A 26,846-nucleotide genomic window follows, 5' to 3' on the forward strand; every position below is an offset into this window, starting at 1 on the left:
TGCCCATAAAATCACATTAACAACATACCGAAGGCATCCTTAAACTTCACTATTTCACCTCCGCGCTCCTCTCTGCTGGTCTCACTGACACTTCAGCACCCGTTCTGGGATACACAGTGTCGGTCCGCCCCGCCTGACCTCCGTGCTCCTCTCCGCTCCTCTCCCAGACACTTGAGCACACATCCAGGGCCCCGGAGGGCAGGCCGGGGGGCCGTGGGACCACGGGTGGCAGCTCTGGGCACTTCCACTTTAACCCAAAATGAGTGCTCACAATAACCAGATGAGCAGATAACGTCAACTAGGGAAAATAAAATGAAAACACCACATTTGTAGCCTGTTAGCATAACATGAGCTAAACCGCTAAACTAGCTAACAGCTAACGAAAGATAACGTTAGTTGGTGGGGAGCTGTGCTAAGCTATATACACCCAGTCGTGCTTCGCCACTCACGAGGAACCTCTTTTAACGGTCACAGAAGAAACAACAAAGCTATTTTCTGCCAATTTATTCCAGTAGAGCTTACCTGAAACCGACTGCGATGAGATGCTGTGTCCTGCGAGCTCAGTTCCAAACAAACACCGCGGAGATGAAATTCCGCCTCTGTGGCGACTTCCGTATGTGGGCAGACATTCTACGGCACTGGGCCGACCCAAAGCCGACGTAGCAGAGACGTTTGATGAGCTGGGACAAAAGAGTATTAAATTTTAAGATATCCGCCCATGCGGCCGACGCTTGTCAGACGTTATAAATTCAGGGCCGATGTGTAGTCCTCAGGCCGACGTCGGCCAGATGTATGTGTGCTATCTGGGAAGTGACAGCTCAGTCTCACTCCCAACTTGTCAAATGCCTGAACTTTGTCAGTGGTCTCTGCGTCAGATACCGATGCACAAAGGCACCTCTTGCGGCAGTACGCATTGCACCAGGAAAAGTTAGGTTTTATTCGCATTTTTTTATTTCTAAGTAATTGACCTATGGCTAAGCCACGCCCCCCTCCCCTCACTTGGACAAACTATCAACATTCAGTGCCCGGCGCTATGGCAGGTGTCACAGTACACGGCATTTCACAGGAGGCAACTGATGATATTTGGAGACATAACGATCAGATGTCATTGAGAAGTAACCAAAAGGGCCTAAACTACGCATTGGAGGGATATATTCATCATTTTATTGTTGAGAAGGTCGATGAAAAGCTTAAATTACAAGCCAAAATTTACAGGTCACAGTGTACGCTTGTGAACCGCATCTGGTTGCCGTCACCATCAAAGACAACAAGTTAAAGTGCCACTGAAGTTAAGGTTTTTGGCTCAGAATATGAGAAAAGGATAACGGCCTTTTTACCATCTTTACCAAGAGTGTCTCTCCGTTAGTTTGGTGCTACAGTATTTACACTGAATCATTCAGCATAACGTTTGCCAACCTTTGTTATCTCTGCCATTACAGATAAGTTAATGAAGCTAAGCTCCAGAAGTTAACGTTAGCTTAACTAGAGCCCTTTGGACAACAGCTAACAATGATGTACGATCACCAAAGTACAAAACTAGAACAAAATAGGCTAATGAACTCCCAGCAAACAAGGTGACATGATGAACAACGCAGCTAGGAGCTAACGTTAGGCTAACTTTAGCTAACGTTAGCTAGAGATGTTAAAGATAACTTTATATTTCTTTCCAGCAAAGTGACAATATGTTGCCTCAAACACAATGTTGACTTACCTTAGAACAGATGTAGACATCATTGTTAATCTTATTCACGTTGAGTTGATGTTGTGGTCTAACGTTACCACACAACTTTATCCAAAGGAGACACTTTTCTCGGTTGAGATGTGGTTTAAAGTGTAAAAAATACACCTGGTCGCCCAGCCTCTCAGGATACCTTGTGTCAGAGTTGCATGTACCCCATGCACACCGTTTGACCATTTTTAAACTTCAAATCTCAGAAAAAGCTCATAAAACCGAACAAACTGACTTTCTGTAATGCATTTCAATGGACGTCCAGGCAGAGAATGTCCCAGTGTATGGGAATGGCTACACGCACTGTGATTGGCTTATTGCGTTTGAGGGTGGGACTTAGCCATAGGTCAATTAGCGCCATAACTAAATTAAACTTGGCTGAATAAATTGGTTCAAAACTTTCGCCCAAGAGCAAACGATATAATAACTATAAAAGCTATTCTACATAAAATATTTTTTTTTAAAAATAGAATTTAACTGAACTATTTAGTTAAACTAATAATTTCCTATTTTCTACTGTATTTTTTGTCACATACAGATTTGTAATGCTGATTTCTGGGTAATTTGTTTGTTGATGAGCACCTACTGCAGTACAGTATAAAGAGTGAGAAAGTCCGTATAGGGCGGGCAGGAGGGGAGGTGGATGGATCAAACAAACTCAGGACTTTCACCCAGGAGCCCGCTGGTTCCTGTGGCTCAGCCTAATCTGTGCAACATTATTGCTTTGATTGGAAAGTTGATTACTGTTCCTCCGCTGGTAGTTGAAGGAACGATGCGGTGCAGTCGGCACTCAAATGATCCTCAGAGTCTCTTCTGAAACAAACACGAACATGTTTGTCTGACCACCCGTCATTCAGTGCATTCGTTCGCAAAAGCCTTGGTGTGTCCTCGGCACTGGAACTTTGGAAGGTCTCAGATTAGTCGAAGATAACCTCTGGAATACTGAAGACTGTTGATTTCGTCCTCCATCTGCAGAAGGGTATCAGGGCTCGGCTAAGGGAAGAAGGGAAAGGAGGAAGATTTTTTTTTTATCCCCGTCATCTTTGTGAATTAAGTTAGACCTCGTAACAACAAGAAAAGATGCATCTGAGGATCTCAGGCTGCAAAGACACACAGGGCAATAAAAGATATGTTATATAACTTGGAGCAAGGCCTCTCAGGGCTCTGTAAGTAATCAATACAATCTTAAAATCAGTTCTAAAGGCAACAGGTGACCAGTGTAGGGAAGCCAGGATCGGTGTGAAGTGGTCGTGTTTTCTAGTCCGGGTCAAGATTCTGGACAGGGGCGTAAATATAGACAGTGCAGTCACACTGGGGCCCGTGGGGTGGAGGGGCCTGACTGCCACCTGGAAATACATCGTGTTTAAAGAGGAACTCAAAAAGGCCAAACCCATCTCCATCATGGTTTTGTATAACTCGTAAGTAGGGCGCACTAGGGCCCGTTGTAACTACCTCACGCCACTGATTCTGGCAGCTGAGTTGTGGATGAGCTGGAGGCATGAGAGAGATGTTTTACTGATGTCAGAGGAATTTCAGAAACGAAATCAACAGTTTCCAGATGTTTGTTAGAAAGGAATGACAGAGAAGGGACAGAGAACCAAGACTGTTTGATATTTGAACGTTGGCACCGTCTTGTCCTGTTATCAATATCTCTGATCAGCATCAAGCTGCAGGAAATTCTGTGACGTCCACTTGTGGATGTCATGAAGCAGGTTAACAGTGTGTTTGGTCGTTATTGGCTGGAGCTGATAGTGTGCTGTGTTCAGATACATACTTTACACATTTGGATACCTGTGTGTGTGTGTGTACTACATGACAGTGTGTATGTGTAACCGTATTGACACAAAAACACATTTTCTTTTACTAAGAGTTTGAAGAGTATTGCAAGAACAGTTTGCTTCTGCAGGAGACGTAAAATGTTTTGTGATTAGTGTGAAGACTTTTGCAAGATCTTGATGTCATAATTATGAGATCCTGATCTGAGGGATGAAGTTGCCATGTGCTTTTGTTGTTGTTTGGTTGCGCCATCCTGGAACGTAAACAGCAGACACCAAAGAATATCTGGTGTGTGATATATAGACGTGAAAGGCGAGAGCGAAGCAGCAATATGTGACGCCTTCTGAATGAGAACAAGCCAGATATTCGCCATTTTTTATGGCTTTTATCTTCAGTAGCTCCGTAGCAAAGCCTCAATTTCTCCCAGTCTGGGGATCTGTTGGAAGCTAATTCAGGCTGATATTTCACAGTTTTACTCAGCTGGAAATAATCAAAATGACGACGCAGTTGAAAGCACAACAACCTGAACGTCTGTCCAACACGTGCAGTTAGGGACCGTAGTAAAAGTGCACTACGACCCATTTCAATATTCAATAACGTTTTTGTTTTTCAACACAGAAATATCAAACTACTGCCGTTGTGTCATGACCTGTTTCCTTAACTGTGCACATTTCAAGGCTCATTCATGAATATATTGACATGAAACCACCTCTGATGTGACTTTCCCTCACAGCTCTCACAGCTGTTATGAGGCGAGTGTGAGACTGCCCTCAGCAAATCCCTCACGATGTGTTCACACCAAACGCAATGCCAATTTTTCGCGTCGCATTACTCGTATGAATGAACGCCAGAATATTTTGTGTTGACTCACCTCGTACGTGCGTTAAATTGCTGAATGGATTTCCACCAGTACGTCCTCAGCGTCATACGTCACCGGAGATTTCAATGCTGATTGGCTATCACAGCGCCAATTGGCTGCTGAAGTTCAGATTTTTTAACTCTTGTGAATAATGGTATGATGCAAAGTCATGCTCCATGCTTAATTTTTGTATTTTGCGTCATTAACGTCGCGTTCATCACCCCAAAGTCGACAAGCAAATTAGCTCTGTTGTCAAAACTTTTTCCAGCTGAGATTTCTGGCCAAAGTCAAGCCGTATCTGTCTTATAAGGATTTTGAGAGAGTCGTACATGCTTTCATAACAACTCGGCTTGACTACTGTAACTCTCTCTATGTGGTTCTGGACCAGTCATCACTCCGTCGATTGCAGTTAGTGCAAAATTCTGCTGCTCGGATTTGAACTAAAACAAGAAAACATGAGCACATCACTCCAGTCTTGTTCTCACTTCACTGGCTTCCTGTCCGCTTCAGGATTGATTTTAAGATTTTATTGCTTGTTTTTAAGGTTTTAAATGGCACGGCACCTCCTTACTTATGTGAGCGTTTACGCATCCACACACCTGTCAGAGCTTTGAGGTCATCAAGTCAGATGTTGCTGGATGTCCCTAGATCCAGACTAAAAAATAGAGGTGACCGAGCTTTTTCCGTGGCTGCTCCTAACCTTTGGAATAGTTTACCCATGCAGATAAGAACTGCTCAAACCGCTGAAGCTTTCAAGACTTTACTAAAGACGTACCTTTTTTCTTTGGCTTTTAATGTGAGCTGATCTTTGACATATTGACTCCACATATTGTTTTTGTTTGCTTGCCCTGTGTTTCTGTTTTTTGTTAGTTTCTTTAATGCTTGTGAAGCACTTTGGTGAACTCTGGTTATCTCAAGGCAATTGAATCGAACGCAACTGGACTTTTAGAAGACGTTTCACCTCTTATCCAAGAGGCTTCATCAGTTCATGCTTGTCTGACTAGGCTGGAACTAGTCTGACAAACTGGTGTGGAAACAACCCAGGTATTTAACCTCTTAGGAGGTCTTCACAAGGCCAATGATATCATTGGTTCGTTAGTGCTCCAATGGTGTGTCAGCGACGGTCGTTGAAACTCCTGCTGCTGTGAATTTTCATCCTTGCCCAGGAGGCTTAACATCTTAACCTCTAAAAACAACGGTCGTTCACAAATGGCCTCATGTGACTCTAACGAGTCCAACGACCACCATTGCAGCAAGAGTTTCAAGACCGTTGTTGACACACCATTGGAGCACTAACGAACCACCTTGTGAAGACCTCCCCAGAGGTTAAATACCTGGGTTCTTTCCACACCAGTTTGTCAGATTAGTTCCAGCCTAGTCAGACAAGCATGAACTGATGAAGCCTCTTGGATAAGAGGTGAAACGTCTTCTAAGACAAAACTAAGTCCAGTTGCATTCGATTCAATTGCCTTGAGATAACTATGACCTGGATAAATGAGAATATCCACAGGCACATCAACTCTGGTTGTAACTTTACCGGAACCTTCCTCTTACTCCGCCCTCTCAGTGGAGACACGGCGGTTGAGAGGGCCGAGCGAGAGGACGTTCCTGTAAAATTCCTGCCCCCCAAATAGTACCAGGAACTTCTTCAGTGGAAACGGGCCTCTTGACCTTGATGCCACCGAGCAGGATTGTGCCTAATTGTGTCTTTACATTGACTTTATATGTAATTCACTCATGTGAATTGTTTCATTCACACCCGGTGTGTACACAACATTAGAATCATTATTACTGACTTGTTGAGAAGGGTCTGGCTGCAGAGCTCCAGCCTCAGGCTCCACCTCCAGCGCTGGGACCCACAGTGGACATCACGTGTTCATCGCGCTTCCTTATCAATAAATAATGTTTGTCACATAGATCTTTGTTTTCAGTGAATGCAATGCACGTCCATACTTTTGCAAAAAAGAAAAATGAAGATAGTAGAAATTGCAAACAGAGTGAAGAGGTCTCTGGCAAACTTGCTGAATGCACTGGCTGCAGGTGTTGATGGTTTCAGAGTCAGAGCTTCAGGAATCCCTGTCAGTGTGTGAGCATTCACAAAAAAACTGCTTGTGAACACTAAATAAAGTCAACCTGTGATCTCACTTCCTGCTGGTGTTTGTGCTTTTTGAACCCCGACCCTGGAGGAGGTCGCTAGCACCCTCTACCAGAGCAGAGCCTCGTCATCATCAAAGACTGTACTCACCCAGGACACCATCTGCTTGACTCGCTGCCCTCTGGAAAACACAACAGATCATACACTCATACACTCAAACAGCTTTTCCCCGACAGCTATAAGGTCTTTGAAGGCTTCAGATACACAGGATTATAATTACTGCACTCTATGTGCAACATTCATTAACATTCTGTTTCTAGTTTTTATTACACTCATTTTGGTTAACTGTCGGCACCTTACATGAGTACAGTAGTATTTATATAATATAATGGCATAAAAGGGATTAATACTGTTGGTTTTCTGGTGTGTACACAGATATTTGTGTGTTATGTGTTCCTTGTTTGTCGCTTTCTTTCTGCCATTTGAACAGAGGAGGACTTTGAATAAACCGTTTCTCGACTTCCTTCCTCCAGCACTGAAATTACTTCTTCTGTTTTTGTTGGTGTTGTTTGTCTCTGTGCAAAGAAGTAAACCTAAGTAAACCTGAATCATAATGTGAAAGACAATAAAGAGTGTGTGATTGACTGATGTTTTCCCTTCACATGATTCTTCCTTTCTGTGTCCCCTTCAGTGTAAAAGCCTCGCAGTAGCAGCTCGTGGCCAGTAGGAGGTGTGATGCTCCACCGATGGACTGCAATGCCCCAGCTGGAGCAGGCTGAGTGTGTGTGTGTGTGTGTGTGTGTGTGTGTGTGTGTGTGTGTGTGTGTGTGTGTGAGAGAGAGAGAGAGAGAGAGAATACTGGGAAATAATTTACAATAAAATGATTACCAAGAGTCATAACGACGTATAAAAGGAATGAATATTACACCAATTTAATCTAATATTATAAACCTGACAGAATGTAATGTAACATGTATCAGATGTATTATATAATAACATTATAATCTAATGTTGTTACTGTTATTAGATGACAAGATCACGCAATATTTAATCAGCAATACTTCTATGATCGTCACAAAATATCGTTTTGGAGTCACAGTATTGAATTCTACATTATATTAAGTATTTAAGATTAGCCTAATTAAATAGAGAGATGAAGGCGCCACATGCTGAGGATGATGACAATTAATTAGAGCTATAATAAAGTATTGATGATGATGATGATGATGTTAAGGTTTATTGAAAAGTGTTGACTTTGATGAGACGGCTGACGTGGATGAAGACAGGGATGATGATGATAATGATACAGTATAAACTACTGCTGATGTTTCAGTATTGATGATGATGACATCATACCGATGAAGATATTAACCCTTGAGCTGAACAGAAAGTAATTTGGGTGAAAGTGTGAGTCTTGGTGAAGAGGAGGTCTCTGTGCCGACTCTCCAGGGAAACCATCACACACACACCACAGTGTCCATGGTAACCATGACTGAGGTGAACAAGTCCGTCAACAAGTTCACTGATGATCTTCGAGCCTCATCAGCTCAGAAACACTCAGCAGGTGTAAAGTCACAGAGACGACACACTCAGGTTTGTCAGGTGATATTTCAGGTTGCAGGTTCAGATCCCACGTCCACTCCATTGGACAAAACTCTTCTAGTGTGTCTAGCTCTATGATAAATGTCCTCTGACTCCACCTGAATGCACAGACTGACTTGATGATGCCGTGAGCCAATCACAGTGTTCCACATCATCTAAAATGGACTGCACTAGAGCCACGCCCCCTTTTTTAACAAACATGGCGGAGGTGAGGACGAATCCATTTATCATATTGTTGAAGTTCATTATTTGTGTTTAAACTGAAGTAAACATGAGATGTTTAATTACAGATACGTGTAAAATAAATCACATAAAAGATTTACAGCTTTTACTCAGATTATTTATGTTTAATTTGTTGGATAGATCCTCATGTATTTGGACAGACGGGCATCTGAGTGTCACCAGAAAGTGAAACACTGTTCAATACTTTTCTGATTTGATTTTCTAATGATACAATTAACTTCAAATGCGTCTTATCGACCACGTCCACAGGATATTTATCTCAGGACGTTTTCAAGTGTTTTCTGGAGAAACTTCAGAAATTGATAATGTTTTGAGTCGTGATGAAAAATACAAAACAAAGTATATACGCAGTGTTTTTAAAAGCATCACTTTATTAATTGATATGAGCTCATCATCCATGGTAAAAATAAATAAAGAATATTTCTAATGATATCACTCGTTGAAATGGACAAAACAAAACAAAAAAAACATGATAAAGTAATATAAGTAATCTTTTTTTTTTTCCAAATGATTTATGAGGTCATTTCGAGTAGAAATACACATTTGCATTTTTTTTATTTTTTTTATTTATTTATTTTGGTGTGTGTGTGTTTGAAACATAACTTGGTTCTGAAAGGGTTAAAATACCACTTGTTCTTTTTAAGGAACACTGTGGAGTCCCTAAGGCCACAAATGTTACTGACAGTCTCTGATGAGTCAACGATGGAACGGATAACACAAACAATAAATAAATAACAACGTGAGGTAAATAGTTAGAAAATATTTAAACTGCAGACTTTAGGTCCCCCTGTCCTCTGCAGCCAGTGTGTCTGTGTTTATTAAAGTCCGAACTGTTCAATTATTCCCAAAATTTCCTCCCTTTATTGCATCATTTACTTTGTGGGAATGTGGCAAAAAAATAAATAAATAAATAAATCATTATTTATTTGTTTGTTTATTGAACTGGATACATGATGGGAGGCTCAAAACGTTGTATATGTTTTATATAATATCTCCTTCATTCACTTATTTAACATCTACTCCTCAGTCTTCTGCACAGTAACATTTGGCACTTGCAGGACTCCGTACAAAGCGGCTGCTGCCTCCAGAGGAGCTGTCCGGTCCCGCGTGGTGCTGAAACTGTCCAGGCTCCCTCAGCAGGCAGCACCTCCGGAAGTTCAGTGAAGCTTCATGTGGACACTTTCGCCGAACTAGACTTGGCCAAACAATTAAAAGACATTTCTGAGTCTCATTCATTCGCAAGAAATATCCTTTAATTGTAAAGTCAAGTGTAGTAATCTTCACTTCCGGAGTGGGAACAGTCCCGCTGGTTCCCGCAGGTCGTCAGCCCCTCCTGGCGCGTGTGAAGCGACAGAAAACAACAACACCTGGAATGACATCCCGGGAAAGGTCAGTGACGTCACGTGCATATACCACCGCAGCGGTCACGGGTTACAGAAGACAAACACATCCATGACTTCATTAAACCTGGCTGGACCTGCAGCAGAGGCAGCTTACCGCCGCAGCGTCAGTGCGCTGTGAGAGTCGCTGCATCCTGCCGTCAACACGTCTCCCTCCTCCCGGCTCCTCCGGTACCGGGACACCAGCGTGTCCGAGCTTCCGTTCCCGTGGAGCTGAGGAGTCCGCCTCCCCCTTTCACTCCCATCTATCCCTTCCCCCAAATCCTTCCGACGCGCTGCTCCTCCATTTGTGACCCTTCGCTCCCTCCTCTTCTCTGGAAAATCCTGGGAAGATTTTACGCACGCGCCAAAGTCTGTCCTCGCCTTGTATCCGGACGCATGAGCGCAACATTACAACTCAACATGTTAGACGTGTCGGAGGTTTATTCTTACCAGCCTGACACTGGTCACTGTTTTTAAGCGAAACCTGCTCCGTACCTCGGGTCCGTGCGCCGCGCGTCATCCACAACCTCTCCAAGCTGCCAGGGGGGAAATACCGCATCACACCGGTGTCACTCACACTTGACCCGAAATTCATTAAAGCTCCTGAGACTCGAGACATCTACACAGCCAGCCGTTGCTGAGATTAAGTTGCTCAGCTCACAACTGCCGCGTTTCTCTCCGTGTGTCCACCGCGGGAAAAAACAACTGGGGAGCATTGTGTTGAATTTACGCACAAACACCGGAGCGCGGGCGGAATAACGCGGTGTAGCAGCAACACGCGGAGTAAATCCAAAGCATGTAACAGCTTCATTACAACGCGGCACTGCGGTGGTAACGGCTCCTCTTGCCGGCGCTGAATCAACCAACTTGAGTCGGTGTGGTGAGCGCGTCCAACGCGTGAAACGTAAAGTCGGGCTGTCGCAAGTTCATTACAGGACCGGCACCGACGACCTCCCACCCCTCCGCAAAAACACCTACCGACCAACCGACTCTCCGTCCGGGGCGCGACTACCTCCGCGTCTCGCTCCCTCTCACCCTCGTCTCCTCCGCGGTGCGCACCGGCTCCCATCCATCCCTCCATCTCTCACCATCTCCATCCCTCGCCTCTCTTTTCTCCGGTCGGGCTTCCAGCGCCGTAGATAGAGGCTCTGCAATCACGTGGGTCGGGGGAGAAGAGAGAGAGCGAGAGAGAGAGCGTCCCTCCTCCTCCTCCTCCGCAGTTTGCAGTGTGTTATGTCTCAGACTCGGAGGTAGAGAGTCAGAGCTGCTCGTCTGGCGGATCTCAACCTCTGAAACAAACCCCCGGTGTCTTCTCTCATCCGTCCCCGCTTCCCTCCACACTCACCCGGGTTTGTTTCTCTCCGGAGCCCTGGACGCATCTATTCTTTCTTTTTCTACCCTTCTTCTTCCTCTCGACTCCGGCCAACAGTTTGGTCTTTGGGATTTGGGCTTTTTCTTTTTTTTTTTCTTTTTTTTTTTACTATTCGGTGGTGATTTCACTCAGCACAGTTCCCTGCCGCCGCTGCTGCTGCTGCTGCTGCTGCTGCCGCTTTTACGCACCGACGCTTATTTTGGATTTGCTCATCACTGGAGAAAAAACACCAAAATCAGCGAGGTGGATCCGTGGATGCGCCTTTTTGGCTCAAACTGGAGATGGAAATGCTGACATTGTTATTTCATTCCCTGTGGATATTGCAATGCAACACAGTGAGCGCCGACTCCATCATTCACATTGGTAAGACACCAACCGGGGCTTCTTCTCTTTTTTTGGCTTTGCTGTGCAGGGCTTTGGCTGTAGGGAGACACGAGCTGGTGGCTGCATGCAGGGACGCTTCACATGCACAATGTGAGCAGAGAAGCAGGTTCCTGATGGCTTTGTGAAATGTGGACTGATTAGTGGGGTTCAAGTTGAGCTGAGGCAGAATGTGCATATCAGAGTTTCCGTGCATGCACTGATTTTCAAAGCTCCTCTCCGCTCTGGACCCGAGCTCACATCTGATTATCATTCCGATCCGTGCTCGGATAATGTGTCGGAAGGAAGGAAGGAGGCTGTTGCATGTAGGCTCAGACGCACGCAGCGGAGCCTGGTAGAAGTGCCCGCAAAGTGTTGCGCCGTGCCATCCATCCCTCCATCCATCCCTCCATCCTTCCATCCATCCCTCCATCCTTCCCAGGCAGGAAGAGCTCATGTCGATGCATATTCACATTCACATGCAGAGAACCTGAAGCTGGCAGCAGAAACTGGCCCGACATGGGTGTTTGGAGGGTTTTGCTTCATCCATCCATCCATCCATCCATCCATCCATCCATCCTCTCTCTCCCCCTCCCTTCCCCCTCCCCCTCCTCCTCCTCCATCCCTCTCTCCCTCGCCTCCCCTCATCTATAAGCCTGAACTTTGAATTAGACGTGAGTGAAATGTTAATCAACTCTGCCAGGGGAAGCGATGACAAAGGGGACAAACGCCGACTGTTCGGGCTGTGAAACAACAACCAAACAGCCAGTTGGCGAGCTGAGGAGGCGAGCTGCTCCTCTTCATCACCTATTTTCCTCCCATATCAGTCAAGTCACTTTTTCAGTCGCAGCAGGAGTTGATGGAGGAAAGCGGAGTCAGGGAGGATCGGAGGGGATTCTGAGAGGAGCGCAGACTCAATGAGACACCACCGACTGATCGCACGCTCACAGCCGCACGCGCTTTTCATATAAACTCCCCAATTTGCACTAATTCCACTCAGAGGCTGCTGTTCGCCCTGAGATGATTGGATGCGGCACGCAGCCGCCTCCAGTTTGGAATACAGCCATCCGGTTTGTAAGAGGAGGAAGTAAAGAGAAATAATAATCCAGATCTGCTCTGCAGCTCAGACCGTCAGCCCCGGCCAGTGGCAGCACTGCGGTGGCCTGTTGGTTTGAGCCAGGAGAGGGGGGGAGGGGGCGAGTGGGAGAGAGAGAGGAGGGGGGAGGCAGAGCCATTCATCTCATAAGAATACACTTCCTACTTTAATGGTCACACTGCGTCTCCATCATGGAAACATGTCAGGCAGTGTTTTATATGCTGCAACACTTAATGATGACAAACTGGCAGTACACTCTAAAAAATATTCATAGTGTCAGTGTTTTTTGTTTTTTTTTAGTTTTCAGCATAAAAAAATGCGTTTGTTAGGTTGGTCAAAATCCCAAACATTTTTGATATTTTTTCAGTAGGCCTGAATTAAAATAAAAACGTTAGTTATTTTTTTTTAAAGAAATGGTCACTGAACATTAAACCTTTGGATTATTTTTGAGTGTGCTACAACACTTTATAATGACAAACTAGGAGAACACTCCAAAAAATGATCATGGGGTTAGTGGACTTTCTTTCTTTTTTTTAGTTTAAATTTATTGAGTTTGTCAGATTATAATAGATACAAGCAAATGTATACTTTTTTTTAATTGAACCATTGGATTATTTTTTAGAGTGTGCTACAACACCTAATGATGACAATCTAGGAGTACGCTCTAAAAAATATTCATGGGGTGAAATTTTTTGTTTGTTTTTTTAGTTTTCAGCATTTAAAAAAAACGCTTGTTACATGAAAGTGTTTTAGTCAGTTAGTTTATAACTATTTTGAGATGTTTGTCAAAATCAAAAACATTTTTGACATTTTTGAGTAAAATTGTATTAAAACAAAAAGTTCGAATATCTTAAAAAAAATCCATGAAATATCAACACAGTTTTGGATACATATTAATTTGGTTCAGCTTAATTCTTTTTTTTTTTAGGTGAAAGCAAATCATATTGGTTGGACACATTTAATTCAGTTTGTCAGATTAGAAAAGACTCAGGATTTACTCAATAATGCAGAGTTGGAACTAATTAAAAAAAGATGCAAATTGTTACCTTCATTTTTGAAGTTGAACCAGTGGATTATTTTTTTCAAAATGATGAAATGAGTTTTTTAGAGTTCTGAGAGACTCTGAACTTCAGTACCAACTGAGAATGTGCTGAACAGTGTGTCAAGAGTGAATATGGGAGAGTGGGAGTCTGAGCAGAGTCTTGTGCACAAACTGCACACTCTAAAAAAAATCCAGTGGTTCAACTTAAAATAATTAAGTACACAGTTTGCCAGCATCTTTTTAAGCTGTTCCAACTCTGCATTATTGAGCAAATGCATTGGGTCCTTTATAACCTGACAATTTGGCTTGGTGTATTGGTGCATAACAAAGAATATAAAATATAAAAATATATAAAGATATCTAGAGTAATTAGAAGCATGTGTATAGAAAGGAAATACTATGAACAATTATTATATAAAATCTGAATGCAAATAACAATAATAATAGTAATATAAAAAATACTGTTCATGCTGTAAAAACTGACCCCATGAATATTTTTTTAGAGTGTACAGAGCTTCACTGGAGCTAAACGCTGCTGCACACTGAGAGAAGAAAAGATCCACTTCAGAAAATCTGTGTAGAATTGTAGAGAATGGATAGAGGGATGAATGGATGGACAGATGGACGGATACTTTACTGTCCCTCAGGACAAAATCTGCGCTCGCACATGGAAACAGCAGAGAACAGTGATACAGGATTATCGAGAACACAGAACACAACAAATAAATGAGGCGATGCCAAATAGTGAGACCGGATACAAACATGAAACCACGCTGCTGCGGACTGGGAGTAATTATGAACAAAGAATGGAAATAAAAAGAGAAATCTGAGCTGATATTGACACATTTTATCAGAGGAGAAAGCTGATTGGTTTGAGGGGCTGTTTGGAGTTTAACCTGCTGCGTGTTCAAATATAATCAGTGACATCTGGGTGAAATAATGATTCAATACATAAAAACACTAGATGTGTTTTTCCTCTCATGCACACAGATTGTTAACAATTTTTTGCACCACTGTCGACTGATATGTGTCAGTGTTTCAGGTATAAAGAATTATGTTTGTGGATTCAGAACATGGAAATTTTCTCAGCCTGAGGACGAGCTGGGGGTCGTTAAACTAAAGCATCGAAACATGAGTGGGGATTTATCCTGCAACATCTGGCTCTTGACCAGACGATATCAGAGGGTCCTGTTGCTCTTACTGAGAACATAGTTCATAGAATATAGATGAAGAACCAGCTGCTTGTGATGAAGTTGTTGAGAAGTTCAAATCATAGGTGACGGCCTCAGTGTGAATGTGAGCTCTGAGCGAGTAAATCTAAACCAAGGAGTGATTTTCTTTCTCAGATTCTTTCATTTTATGGAGTTTTAGACGCCTGTGGGGGTCGAAGTGTTCAGTCCTGCACGAGAACAAGAAGGAAATGTCAGAAAGATTAATATTCTGCGTAACAGAAGTGTTTCCTTCTTTGTTCCTTTATTAATCTCATGACCCTGAAGATTTGTTACATCATCTTTCTTTAGCACCACATGATTTTAATTTTTCAGTCGAGGAACTCACTTATTTGACTTCACTGGATCAAAAGTGCTCTTGATAAGTTGTGACTCCTGGTCGCAGGTCGTAGCCACAGCGCGGACATGACTGGTGAGCAGTTTAAGCCTTTGAAACCTGGATCGACGTCGGTTTTCTTGTGCTACATTTAGTCGCCATTCACGAGCATTTAAAGCTTTGGAACCAGAGCAGACTGGTTTGATTTCTTTTGAGCGTGTGGAAACAAAGGCAAATGGGCAACTTGGTGAGGAGACAGTAAAATGTGACAAGAAAAATAACCGGAAAAAGAACAGCGAGTTTTTATTATTGTGTCATTACATAGAAATATGCCCGATCTGCATGGGCTCACGAGACACCATAAAAATCACAATAAGCCGGGACCAGAATCCAGCGTACATATTTTCAGACAAAAGCAAAATGAAGGAAAATGGTACGAAGTAGCAAAAGCATCGTACGTAATCAGATCATCACTGTGTCCGACTGAGTTCATGGATCATTCACGAAGCGCTAAAATAATTGAAATATCTACTAATCACACAAACTTTCCTGCCTTCTCTTCCAGGTGTTCACAACAAAATCTGCAAATTTAAACAATTTTGGTCACCTGAGCACCAGAACATGTCGGGGTTTAAACGAGTCATTTCATGGAGCGTTAACTCTCATAAGTCATCATAGTTTGTGCCGTAAAGAAAATGGGACGCACTTCTCTTCACCCAAATCACAGAGCTCCCACATTCTGCTCTCCTCCTGAATATTGTTGAATGGCCTCGATGGCCGGCTCTCAGCTGTGCAACTAAAGATCTCTGGCTCCGAGATAAATGAGATGTTACAGATGGTTCAGGGCCAAACTTCTGTTTTATTTGCACATATGTCCAAAATTTAGTCACTGACAGAATGTTTTCAAACCGTTTCTCTTTAAATTTCAGAAACAGCTTTTTTGTAATGAGGTTAGTGTTGCAGCGTAAGTTCTTCCTGTAAATATACATCATGTGCAGCTCCTCAAAGACTGAGCAGAGCTCCTTCCTCCTTCTCTGTCAATTTACTCCACATCAACACCTTATTCTTATATATTTATATTAGGCCTGTCAAAGGTAACACGTTAATAAGGAGTTCAAGCAAATTCCTTTTAACGCCGCTCATTTTTCTGACGTGCAGTTAACGCAAATACCTTCTGTAGTTATTGACCCTCGGCCCACCCTGTAGTGTGGGAAATCAGGAAGCGATGCAGCAGTAATGTTGTTGATGGCGAGTGGAAACAAACCTCCATGAGCAGAAACGGATAAAGAAAGGCATCATTTGAACGGCTTTGCCAGATAGTCCTCTCAGCGAGACCAAAGTTATTTGCATTTAGTGTAGATGAGTTACCACTGGAGTACGTGGAGCTGCTTAAAGAAAACACAGGATGTGTAAAGTTATCCTCCACAAGTGTAAACACTACAGACACAAGACACTACATTGTGTTAGTGTTATTGATGGTGGTGCTGTGGTCAGCATTGTTGCTTCACTGCAAGACGGTTCCTGGTTCAAACCCAGGGATTGATGAGCCAATCTGTGCGGATACCTGTGTCAGTGTGGGCCTCCCCTGGGTGCTCCGGCTTCCTCCCACACTCCAAAGACATGCAGGTTAATGTAGGTGTCCGTAGGTGTGAGTGTGAATGGTTGTCTGTCTCTATGTGTCAGTCCTGTGATAGTCTGGTGACCTGTCCAGGGTGAACCCCACCTCTCACCCAGTGTCAGCTGGGATAGGCTCCAGGCCACCATGATCCCCATCAGGATAAGTGGTTACGGAAAATGAGCTAACGAATGTCCATCTGTTGTTTGTTGGTCTTGAGTTTGCCATGGTGTGCTTCCAGCATATTTCTTTTTTCCTTTGAGGTTATTCTTGAGAATATTCTGGACAGTGTTTGTCAGTGAGTGTGTTTACATGGACAGTTTAATTCCCTTTTCATTCGGAATGAAAGTTCATTCCTATTAAAAGTGATCTTGTAAACACCTAATTCGGAATGAAAATGGCCAATGCGATTGAAAATTCAATCCGATGTAAGGGGCTGGAATATTCTGTTTCTAATTCTGAATGAAAGAGTTTCTCGCACTTGTATACACTCATTTCTCTTTAGGTTACTTTCTGCACATGCTCGTTTCCTTGCCCTTCTGGCGCGATGACGTATACAGTGCACACGCAACAAGATGGCAGCTTCTAAAAACAAGAGACGGTCCCGAGCGGTCTTCTACCTCCCTTCTCCTCCTCAACAGACGAAGCATTAGCAGAACAAGCCTGAAAAAGGCACTAAGAACAGCGTCGTCAAGCATCTTCTTATCCGGAGCGAGGACTACAGTGTTTTCTTCCGGTAAACACGTAACATCCGCCCCGCCCCCTATCCAATCAGAAACCTTCCCTGCCCCAAACCTTGCGCAGACCCGAATACAGACGATTAAACTGATCTCCGTGTAAACCCTCATTGGGAATGAATATTTCCCATGTAAACTACCTGGAAAGACTTCGAATGATTTCATTCAGATTTATTTCATTCCACTTGAGAAGCCATCATGTAACCACACCCATTGTTTCAGATTGTTGCAATAATAATAAACATATATGTGCATAAAGCAAGCATATGTTGTCCAGGATGGATCCAGTCTGGACCCTTAGGAAAGGTTCCCAATGCTGCTTCGTCAGGATGAGTGAAATCACAAGGTGGACAAGGTCTGCATCAGGTGTTGAGGGAGCAGGGCAACCTGATGAGAAATGGGCGACTGGAGCAAGACATAGATGGACTAGAGCAGAGAGGATGTGGGATATATGGATGCTTTGAAACCCAACATGTAGGCTGACAAAGACTATACATTTATTTATCTATTTCAGGTCATTTCCTTTCTTGTTTGTTTTTATTTTTTATCTATCTTTTTGTTTTTGCTATTTTTCAGGAATACTTTTGTATCTTTTACTATTTTCTTGCTCATTTTTGGGTCATTTCTTGGAAACTTGCTCATTACCCTTCTCTTATGTTCTTGAAAGCAATCAGGCAAACTTGCCCAGGTTTTAAAGGGTTAACCAAAGATAGCTATTTCTAAAGGCTCTTTTGGGAGAGATGTGAATATGTCATTAATTTCTCTTCTGTTAAAAAAAGGTAAGGATCCGGATGAATGTTCGAATTGGCGCCCCTTGTCATTAATTAACACTGATGTCAAACTATTCTCTAAAGTTTTATCTTGTTGTCTCGAAAAGTTTTTACCTAAATTGATCCACCCAGATCAAAGTGGTTTTGTTAAGAAAAGACTCTCTTCAGATAATTTACGTCATCTCTTACATATTGTTAATTCCTCTCCGGATCCAAAGGTCTCTTCAGCTGTTCTTTCTGTTGATGCTGAAAAGGCCTTTGATCGTTTAGAATGGTTGTATCTTTGGTCAGTTTTAAAATGTATGGGATTAGGTGATAAGTTCATAAATATGGTTAAAATATTATTTTCTAACCCATCAACCAGTGTTATAACAGGTAATATTTGTTCTCCTCCATTCAACATCACACGCGGCACCAGACAAGGTGATCCAATCTCTCCTATATTGTTTATCTTATCTATGGAGCCATTGGCTCAGACTATCCGTCAAGCTAAAAACATCAAGCCAATTACTCTTAATTCCATTGATCACCATATCTCTCTTTATGCTGATGATATTTTGTTATACTTAGAAGACATCTCTTACTCTCTCCCAAACCTTTTGGATATTTCTGACCATTTTAGTTCAATCTCAAGTTATAAAATGAATCGATCCAAATCATCATTAATGTATCTTAGAACTCCCCCTAAACATACCCCCACTCATGAGATTCCTATTGTACCTCACTTTAAATATTTGGGCATAGATATATTCCCTTCAGCTGAAAAAATTGTATCTATGAATTACAATAGAATCCTTAAATCAATTATAGACGATCTCAATAGATGGAGTAATTTACCTGTTTCTTTTGCTGGAAGAATTTCTGTCATTAAAATGAATATTTTACCTCGAGTCAATTTTTGTAGTGATATGATTCCCATTGCACCACCTAGTGGTTATTGGGAAAAACTACACAAAATTGTATCTAAATTTATATGGAAAGGTAAGCGAGCTCGTATAAAACTCCCAACACTACAGAATGGGAAACAATCTGGTGGACTTGCTGTTCCAAATTTCAAATTATATTTTCAAGCCCTATCACTTCATCCCTTACTAGTTTGGTTTGATTCGGATGCTGACACTCCCTGGAAAAAATATGGAGAGAAATATGGTTGCACCTATGCATCTACAGGACATACTTTTTACTTATATTTCTCTGAAACAATGTAGATTACGCTATGGCCCAATAATTGCACATGCAGTATCAATCTGGCGTAAGTATGAAAAATTACATAATTGGGACACTAAATGGCACGACCAGACACCTTTATTTTACAATCCCTCTTTACGTAAGGGAGACTCTTACTTTGTAGCCCACCAATGGATCAGTTGTGGTTTACATACATTAGGTGATATCATGGACGATAATGGATTAAGAACTTTCTCAGATCTGAAAGACATTTATAATTTATCAGGTTCTTCTTTTTTTCTTTATTTACAACTTAGGTCAGCTATGCGGGCCTACGGAGTCCCATGGTCTAAACCACCCAGTCATCCTTTATTAAGTTTTATTAAAAAAATATCAGCCTTTCCCAAAGGACACGTCTCCCTAATATACAAAGATTTATTACAGAGAACTTCAACCCCACTTCCTGTCACACAAGCTTGGAATAGCGAACTTGACACAAAACAAAGTATTAACTGGGTCAAAGTATGGGGAAATATTAGTCTGGCATCTCGTAATCCAAATCATCAGATGATTCATTTTAATTTTATCCATAAAACTTATCTAACTCCCCAAAAACGTTACAAAATGAAACTAACGATTTCGCCAAATTGCTTATTATGCTCTCTAAATATATCAGGTTCTTTTTCGCACATGATGTGGGAGTGTCCTCCAGTTAAATATTTCTGGGAACAGATTGCTAAGTACCTCTCCAAAGTATTACAAACCAGTATTCCTTGTTGCCCAAAACTGATGCTCCTTAATGATGATGATGTTTTAAGTTTAAATGTAGTCCAAAGACATTTCTGGCTGGTAGGAAGCACAGCTGCAAAAAAAATGTTAGCACTTAGATGGCAGCCCCCTCACTCTCTTTCTTTTAATCAGTGGAAACAGTCAGTTGTAGACATTGTATCAATGGAACTCTCTATGGCAAGATTAAATGGTGCCAAATATCAGACAATAGAAAATTGGAATCACATATTAGACCTAGTGAGGAGCACTATTTCATAAAGTTAGGTTACTTATCTTATAGATAAGATGCCTTTTGATTTATTTTTAGTTATTTATTTATATTTTATTTTTTTTATTTTATTATATGTATGTGTATATATGTATGTATGTGTATGTAGCTTATATGTGTGTATATATATATATATATATATATACATATATATATGTATGTGTATGTGTATGTATATATGTGTATATGTGTGTATGTATGTATATATATATGTATATGTATGTGTATATGTGTGTATGTATGTGTGAGTGTATGTATATATAATTTCTGTTCTTATGGTGGTTGGCGGGATCTGGGGGGGAAGATAGGAAGGGTTGAGGAGGTGGGGATCTGTGTGTGTATGTATGTATGTATGTGCGCATCTGTGTATCTCTATATCTGTGTACCTATGTGCATATGTGTAGATGCGTGCATGTTTGTAGATATGTGTATGTGTACATTGTATGTATAATTCAGCATTGATGGGGTTGATATTTTTCTGCATCATGCTTGACAGAATCGAATTTCTGACAGAACTGTAGCGCAGACTTTCTTTTCAGTCTCCTTTGGCTCTTGAACTTCTTCGATTTCCTGTTTGTTTCTTTTTCATTTTCTACGAGAGCCAATGCTATATGTAACTTTTTGTGCACATAACCCCCCTTATTACGCTATTGTCGTATAAAAATAAAAGAAAAACTTGATCTAAAAAAACAAACAAACCAAAGATTCATTTTCCTCTCTCACAAGGAGTTTTGGGCCCAAAGAGGTGACACGAGAGGCAAGCAATGATCTGAAACTGAAACATCGTTTTGTGTAACAGACATGTTTTTTTAAAATGTATTAATTCCAAATGACCTCTGAGGTGAAACCAGCAGAATAAAGATTCTTTTAAGAACAAAGGAAATTGTTTTGATTCTGTCAAGTGGGCCACATGGGCCTCCAACATTATTCTGACAGTGAATTTGAGGGCTAGTTTTCACAACGACGATGTACAAGGATTCAAAATAAAACGAAATTGCCTCCCAGCTCGAACTACACTGAGAAAATGTGGGTTTTGATTTAAACCCAGAGTGTAAAGCCTGAGCTGCTTCCCTCCCCCTCCTTCGCCTCCTCCCCCTCCTCGTGGCTGATCTGTGGTTGGCTGGCTGCGTTCAGAGCCTTCGTTGTTCCCCTGAACCAACTGACAGTCTGACTCTGACTGACTTGGCAGCGCGACGCGACGCCCAGATCAGATGTGACAGTGTTCCAACCTCGGCCCCGAAATCCCTGCCCGAGCATCTGCCTCGTCCAGCCGTGTGGCTTTATCGCCGGTGACATATCCCTGTTTGTTTGTCCCTTCCTCTCTTCTGCTCCCTGTAGAGGATCAGTGGCAGGCCGTGGGTGTCTCGCAGCAGGGTGGTGGTGGAGGAGGGTCGCTCTGTAAAAGAGCTGATACAGATGAAAACGTGGAGCTTCAGTCAACCTGCTCCAACCTCTGTCCCGCTTGCTGCGCTCGTGTGCATCCTGCAAGTTCAAGAGTCTGCAGGTTTCCGTCTCATCCAATCACAACAGCAGCTGGTTTCTCTAATTAGTCCCGCCCCCCCGCTCTCTGTGAATGTGCAGGAATCAGTGGAAACAGCTGCTGCAGGGTCTGCGAGTTGTGACTGGAGAGAAAAAGCCAGTGGTCTAGGAATGTCAGTTTGTCTGAGTGAAGGTCAGCACCAGGAGCAGGAGCCTCCAATCAATCCTGGCCTTTAATTAAATATCAGATATTAAGCTGTCAGTGAGGTCCGGTCCTGATCTGACGGATGCTCTCGGGCGGCACACGAAAACATCTCTTTCCAGAAAAGAGGAAGGTAAAATCATTATGACAATCAGACAAATACCAGGTTGTCAGAGCTCAAGAGGCTGATGCAGGCTGATGAATCAGTTTACAGACGTGCTGAGACGATATCGAGCTGCTGTTAGAAGCAAACATGACGGAAATTTGTCTTTGATGGAACTCAATAAATAGACACACAGCTCAAACATCTCACCCAGATCCCTGACCACGTCTCCGTCCAGTTGCTTTGGGTTTAAGTGAAAAGCTACAGTGTGTCTTATCGCCTTTTCCTCTGTTTGGTTTTAGTTCTGATGATTTTGACAACTGGTGCTGATTATTATATCTGAGTCTTACGTTTGCTGTTAAAGGGATACTTTGCAGTGGACTCTTACATCTTCATATGACGCGCTAGGTCCCCTGGGTGCTTCAGTTGTTGACGTTCTGGGACATTGTGTCAGTTTACGCTTGTTAAATAAAATGCGTCTTTTCTATTACACAGAACAGGTAATGTAGTTTCACTGGGGTCCATGAGGTGCGGGGACACATAGAGAGAGTGGGCCCCTCAACAGTGTGTTGGATTGAGAATGGGTCCTTAAGGTCCTGACACACCAAACCGACATCAAAGAACTAGCGGCGACGAAAGCCGACTGCTACGTCGCCTCATGTCGTCCTGTGTCAGTTGCATTTGAGCACACTACACGGACTACATCCGACGGCCAAGTAGCACGTACGTTCTGCGCCTGTGTGAGAGAGAGCGGAGTGAGAGAGTGGTACATCCTGTCAGCCGAGGGGTTTCCTATCTGTGCAGCCGAGCACCGCAGCACCTCCACGGACTATTACATCCAGACGGTCCCGGTGTTTCCTCCGCAGGCTCCACTTCACTCAGCTGCCCGATAAACCCGCTGCTTCTTCCCACTTTAACCTGAATAACAAACCAGGGCTCGGTGCTCCGGTTGGATCCAAACGGAGAGCCGGGGCTAGCTCAGAGACTAGCGGAGGCTAACTGGCTGTGCTTCCCTCCGGTCATGCTGCGGCTAACGCTTCGCTAGCTGCTCCCAGCCCTGGTTTCACTACAGGCAGATTCACTCGATACAGGGGCGAGGAAATAAAACCTGAACAGCCAATCAGAGTGATCTCTCTCACCGACAAGCTCCGCCGCCGATTCACAAGCTGAATCGGCCAAAAAGCCACAGATGCCGAAGTGCCAACGGTGCGGGACACATCGAAAAAACTAGGGCGACAGATGCTCACAGACGGCCCGACTTTGGTCGATGGCCGACCGTCGGCTTGGTGTGTCAGGGCCTTCATGAGTGATTCTAAGAAGAACACTCATTAGATTAAAAACAGGCCATTTGCTATATATGGCCTTGAAAAAGCGAAACCCATCTCTGTCTTTTTTTTTTTGTAAAATAGGCAACAGCATCTCTAACAAAGTGATTATGCTCATATGCTATATGCCCATACACTTCCTCTCCTGACTCCAGCTCCTTAATTTACGTTGTTTCTCAGCAGTCTTTCAAACAGACGCTGTCATACCTCCTCCAAAGGGTGGGGCTTTTCTCAGTGGTGTGTGACGCTGAAATCAGTGACCAAGAAGCTGTATTTAAGACTCTGGAATGAAAACAGGCTGTTGAGCCATGTTAGGACTCTGCAGGAGAAAGGTGGAGGTGAAGCCTTGCCGGCAGCAGAAACTCTGTGTGGTAGCATTGGTGTTGCAGGAATAGGAAGTCATATTTAAATGGACCGCCTTGTTGTGAGAACAGGCTGTGATTGGTGTGTGACTGATGAGGAATTGTCTGCGGATGACAGCTGGGGCGTATGACTTTTGTGTCTTGCATGAACTTTAATTTTTCCTGGAACTTTAAACCGAGACTCTGTTCCTGAGTTTCCTGTTTCTCACCCCAGATGTTTTCAGAAATGTTTTATCATACCATTCATATGAAATTGATTGTTATCAGCCAGCCGCCATCGTGTCAAATGACCAAGCTCACATTATGTCACCGACCAGTGGGGGCGTTTGGGGGCAGCTCATTCTGGTAGTTGCAGGTTTTCTTGAGCCAAAGCGAATGCCACAGTTCATTTTCTCTGTTCTCTCTGGTCATGTTGCACCAATGTCACAAGTGTTTGTGTCTCTGCTGCAGACACAGAGCAGTTTTATCAGCTGTGAAATATTTCTTTAGCAAAGTGAGAATGTTTTCTTCCAGCTTTCTGGCAGTTGAACTGCGAGGGACGCCTTTCAGATTTCAGCCTTTTAAACTCATTGTTAATGTAAGAAATACTGATAATGCAGAATTTTAACAGTCTGCTTTCAGACGGTTTTAGAGACCCATGAATATCAGAGTGCTGTTTTAATTCAATTCAATTTTATTTATAAAGCCCAATATCGCAAATCACAATGAGCCTCAGAGGGTTTCACAGCATACGACATCCCTCGGAAAAACTCCCCCTTAAAAGCCTTTAAAAGGGAAAACAAATGGTAGAAACGGAGGAGGGATCTCTCTTCCAGGACGGCGGTTTCAGAGGCTTTTAAAACCTCAAGCAGAAGAAAAATGTTGACATTTAATTTTTCTACAAACCACGCGTACGTTACGTTTGAACGTTATTACGCAGCAGATCTGATGAAACTTTATGTTTCAACAAGACTGTGGTCAACATTCTGTAGTTGTGTTGTTCGTGCAAAAATCTCAAAAATAAAGTAAAATATTCTTAAAAAAGAAGTGCTTATGTTTAGGCACAAACACCACTGGGTCATGGTTCGGAAAAGATCATGTTTCGGCTTAAAACACCCGGTTGTGGCAGCTTGTTCTCATTCCACGGTTGTCAAATACCACCAAAACACCACCTTTCACATCGGTAATGGCCAATCTTACTCCACGAAAGGTGTATAATGCTGATGGAAGGCATCTGTCCCTATACGGCAGGTGGGAGGGGTGCAGGTAGGTCCGACAAATGCTCCCCCGAGAGGCTGCTGTTGCTTCCCGTGTGAATGTAGAGCCAAACCATGATGTTTTTTTTTTAACCTTACCTCGTGCTTTTGTTGCTCAGGGAAATAAAAGTTAATGCAAGGTGTTTTACCAACGTCTTAAGTTTATTTTGAGAAAGACTGTTTGCATCTAACAAGCAGAAACTGCACATTTCCTGTGAAAACTGAAGACACACTGCATGTAACCAGCGTAAATAAACACGGCACAGGAGGATACTTAGCGTGTCATATGTAGACGTGAAAGTCCACTGACCAAGTGGCGATATTTGATAAGTTTAGATGAGAAGATGTTGATTTTGGTGGTGCAGTCTCTGCTGGAAAAGCAGCAACGTCTTTGTAAAGAAACAACCGCTTTCTGTGCCACTATCCCGACCGGAAACATAACAGTGGGTTGCTCCTAAACATCCATGTTTGGTGCTTAAAAAGCTGATGGAAACACAGCGACGGGTTCGGTTTTGTCACGCCATCCACCATCCCCTCCACCTCCTGATGACAAAGTCAGCTGATATACTCCATCACTTTAGAAGCATTTAGATGTCCATGGAATATCCATATGCAACCTGGTTTGCAGAAATGTACGATGCCAACATTTTCTTCTGGCGACTAGGCAGGAAATCCTGTCACAAAGATCCTGAATGTGCAAACTGTCAGGCCTCACTGTGAGCCAAGTTGGTATCGGCCTTCAGGAGCTTCTATGGGTCAGACTCGTATCTCCTCCCGTCCCCTGTGGGCTGTTTCCCAGCCCCGAAGGTCCTCTAAACGCCCCTCAGGCCATGTGGATAACAAGTCACTTTTCATAAGGAGCCCGAGGAGAAGAGATTGCCCCATCCCACGAGCCAGGCAGCTGACGAGGGATGATTTACGGTGCCGGTGTGGCGGCGAGCAGAAGGGGAACCCTGCTTATCCGCGGCCGGGTGTTGGAAAGGCGAGCTGGAGCTGCAGGAATCCAATCTGTTGAGGCTGGCAAAGCGAATGAACAGCTGCGGCCTTTTCTTGCCCCGCCGCTAAATAAGATAAACTAACCCAGTTAGGGAACAACGCAAAAGGCTTCCCGCGCTGTCTCGGCGCAGGCTCAGCCAGGCCATTTACCTCCACCACCTGCACACACACACACATACACACACTGTGTACAGATGCAGTCATGTACAGAGAGCCATCTTTCCAACATAATGTAGCGGCCTCGTTGGGTGGATTGAATAAACGTGGCATGTAGCAGAGTGTTTGACCCTGCGAGGGCACTGAAATACTCCGCAGAGAAACGTCAGCGTTCCAGCAGGTAGAATAGAGACGACTGTGTGGGCAGACGCACAGGAACAAGCTCAGAGAGGAAATGATTAAACTAATAACAGGTTGATGCTGCTGATACTGATCTTTTTATACTGAAGCTGCCAAGACTCTATTTGTGCTGAATATCTTTAAATCTGATTTATTCATGGGGAACAAGAGAAGTGCGTCTGATGTTTTTGTCTGACAAAGCCTGGAAAAACTTCATCCAGCCATCATTAGACTGTAAACTTTGCTTTCTCAGATTGGCTTTGAGACATGTCCTGGATTTAGAACGTTTGTCAGGAAGAATTTGAGTCTGTTTTAGGTCGATGTTTTATATCAGTAGTGCTCGACTGTGGATGTACAGTTG

At 43.1% G+C, this 26,846-nt stretch overlaps 2 protein-coding genes across 4 annotated transcripts in view; one reads left to right on the forward strand and one right to left on the reverse strand.

The window, feature by feature from the left end:
- Positions 1–26,846, reverse strand: part of rnf213b (ring finger protein 213b) — a 528,456-nt gene that overhangs the window by 219,477 nt on the left and 282,133 nt on the right. The gene's annotated exons all lie outside the window — the stretch shown is intronic.
- Positions 11,154–26,846, forward strand: part of grid1b (glutamate receptor, ionotropic, delta 1b) — an 827,749-nt gene continuing 812,056 nt past the window's right edge. For both annotated transcript variants that reach the window (XM_050059333.1, XM_050059332.1), the window contains exon 1: positions 11,154–11,421. In XM_050059333.1, the coding sequence (XP_049915290.1) occupies positions 11,340–11,421 (82 nt within the window). In that variant the 5' untranslated portion in view covers positions 11,154–11,339. The remainder of the gene's footprint in view (positions 11,422–26,846) is intronic.

This window comes from Epinephelus moara, chromosome 13, assembly GCF_006386435.1.
Source record: "Epinephelus moara isolate mb chromosome 13, YSFRI_EMoa_1.0, whole genome shotgun sequence".
NCBI lineage: Eukaryota > Metazoa > Chordata > Actinopteri > Perciformes > Serranidae > Epinephelus > Epinephelus moara.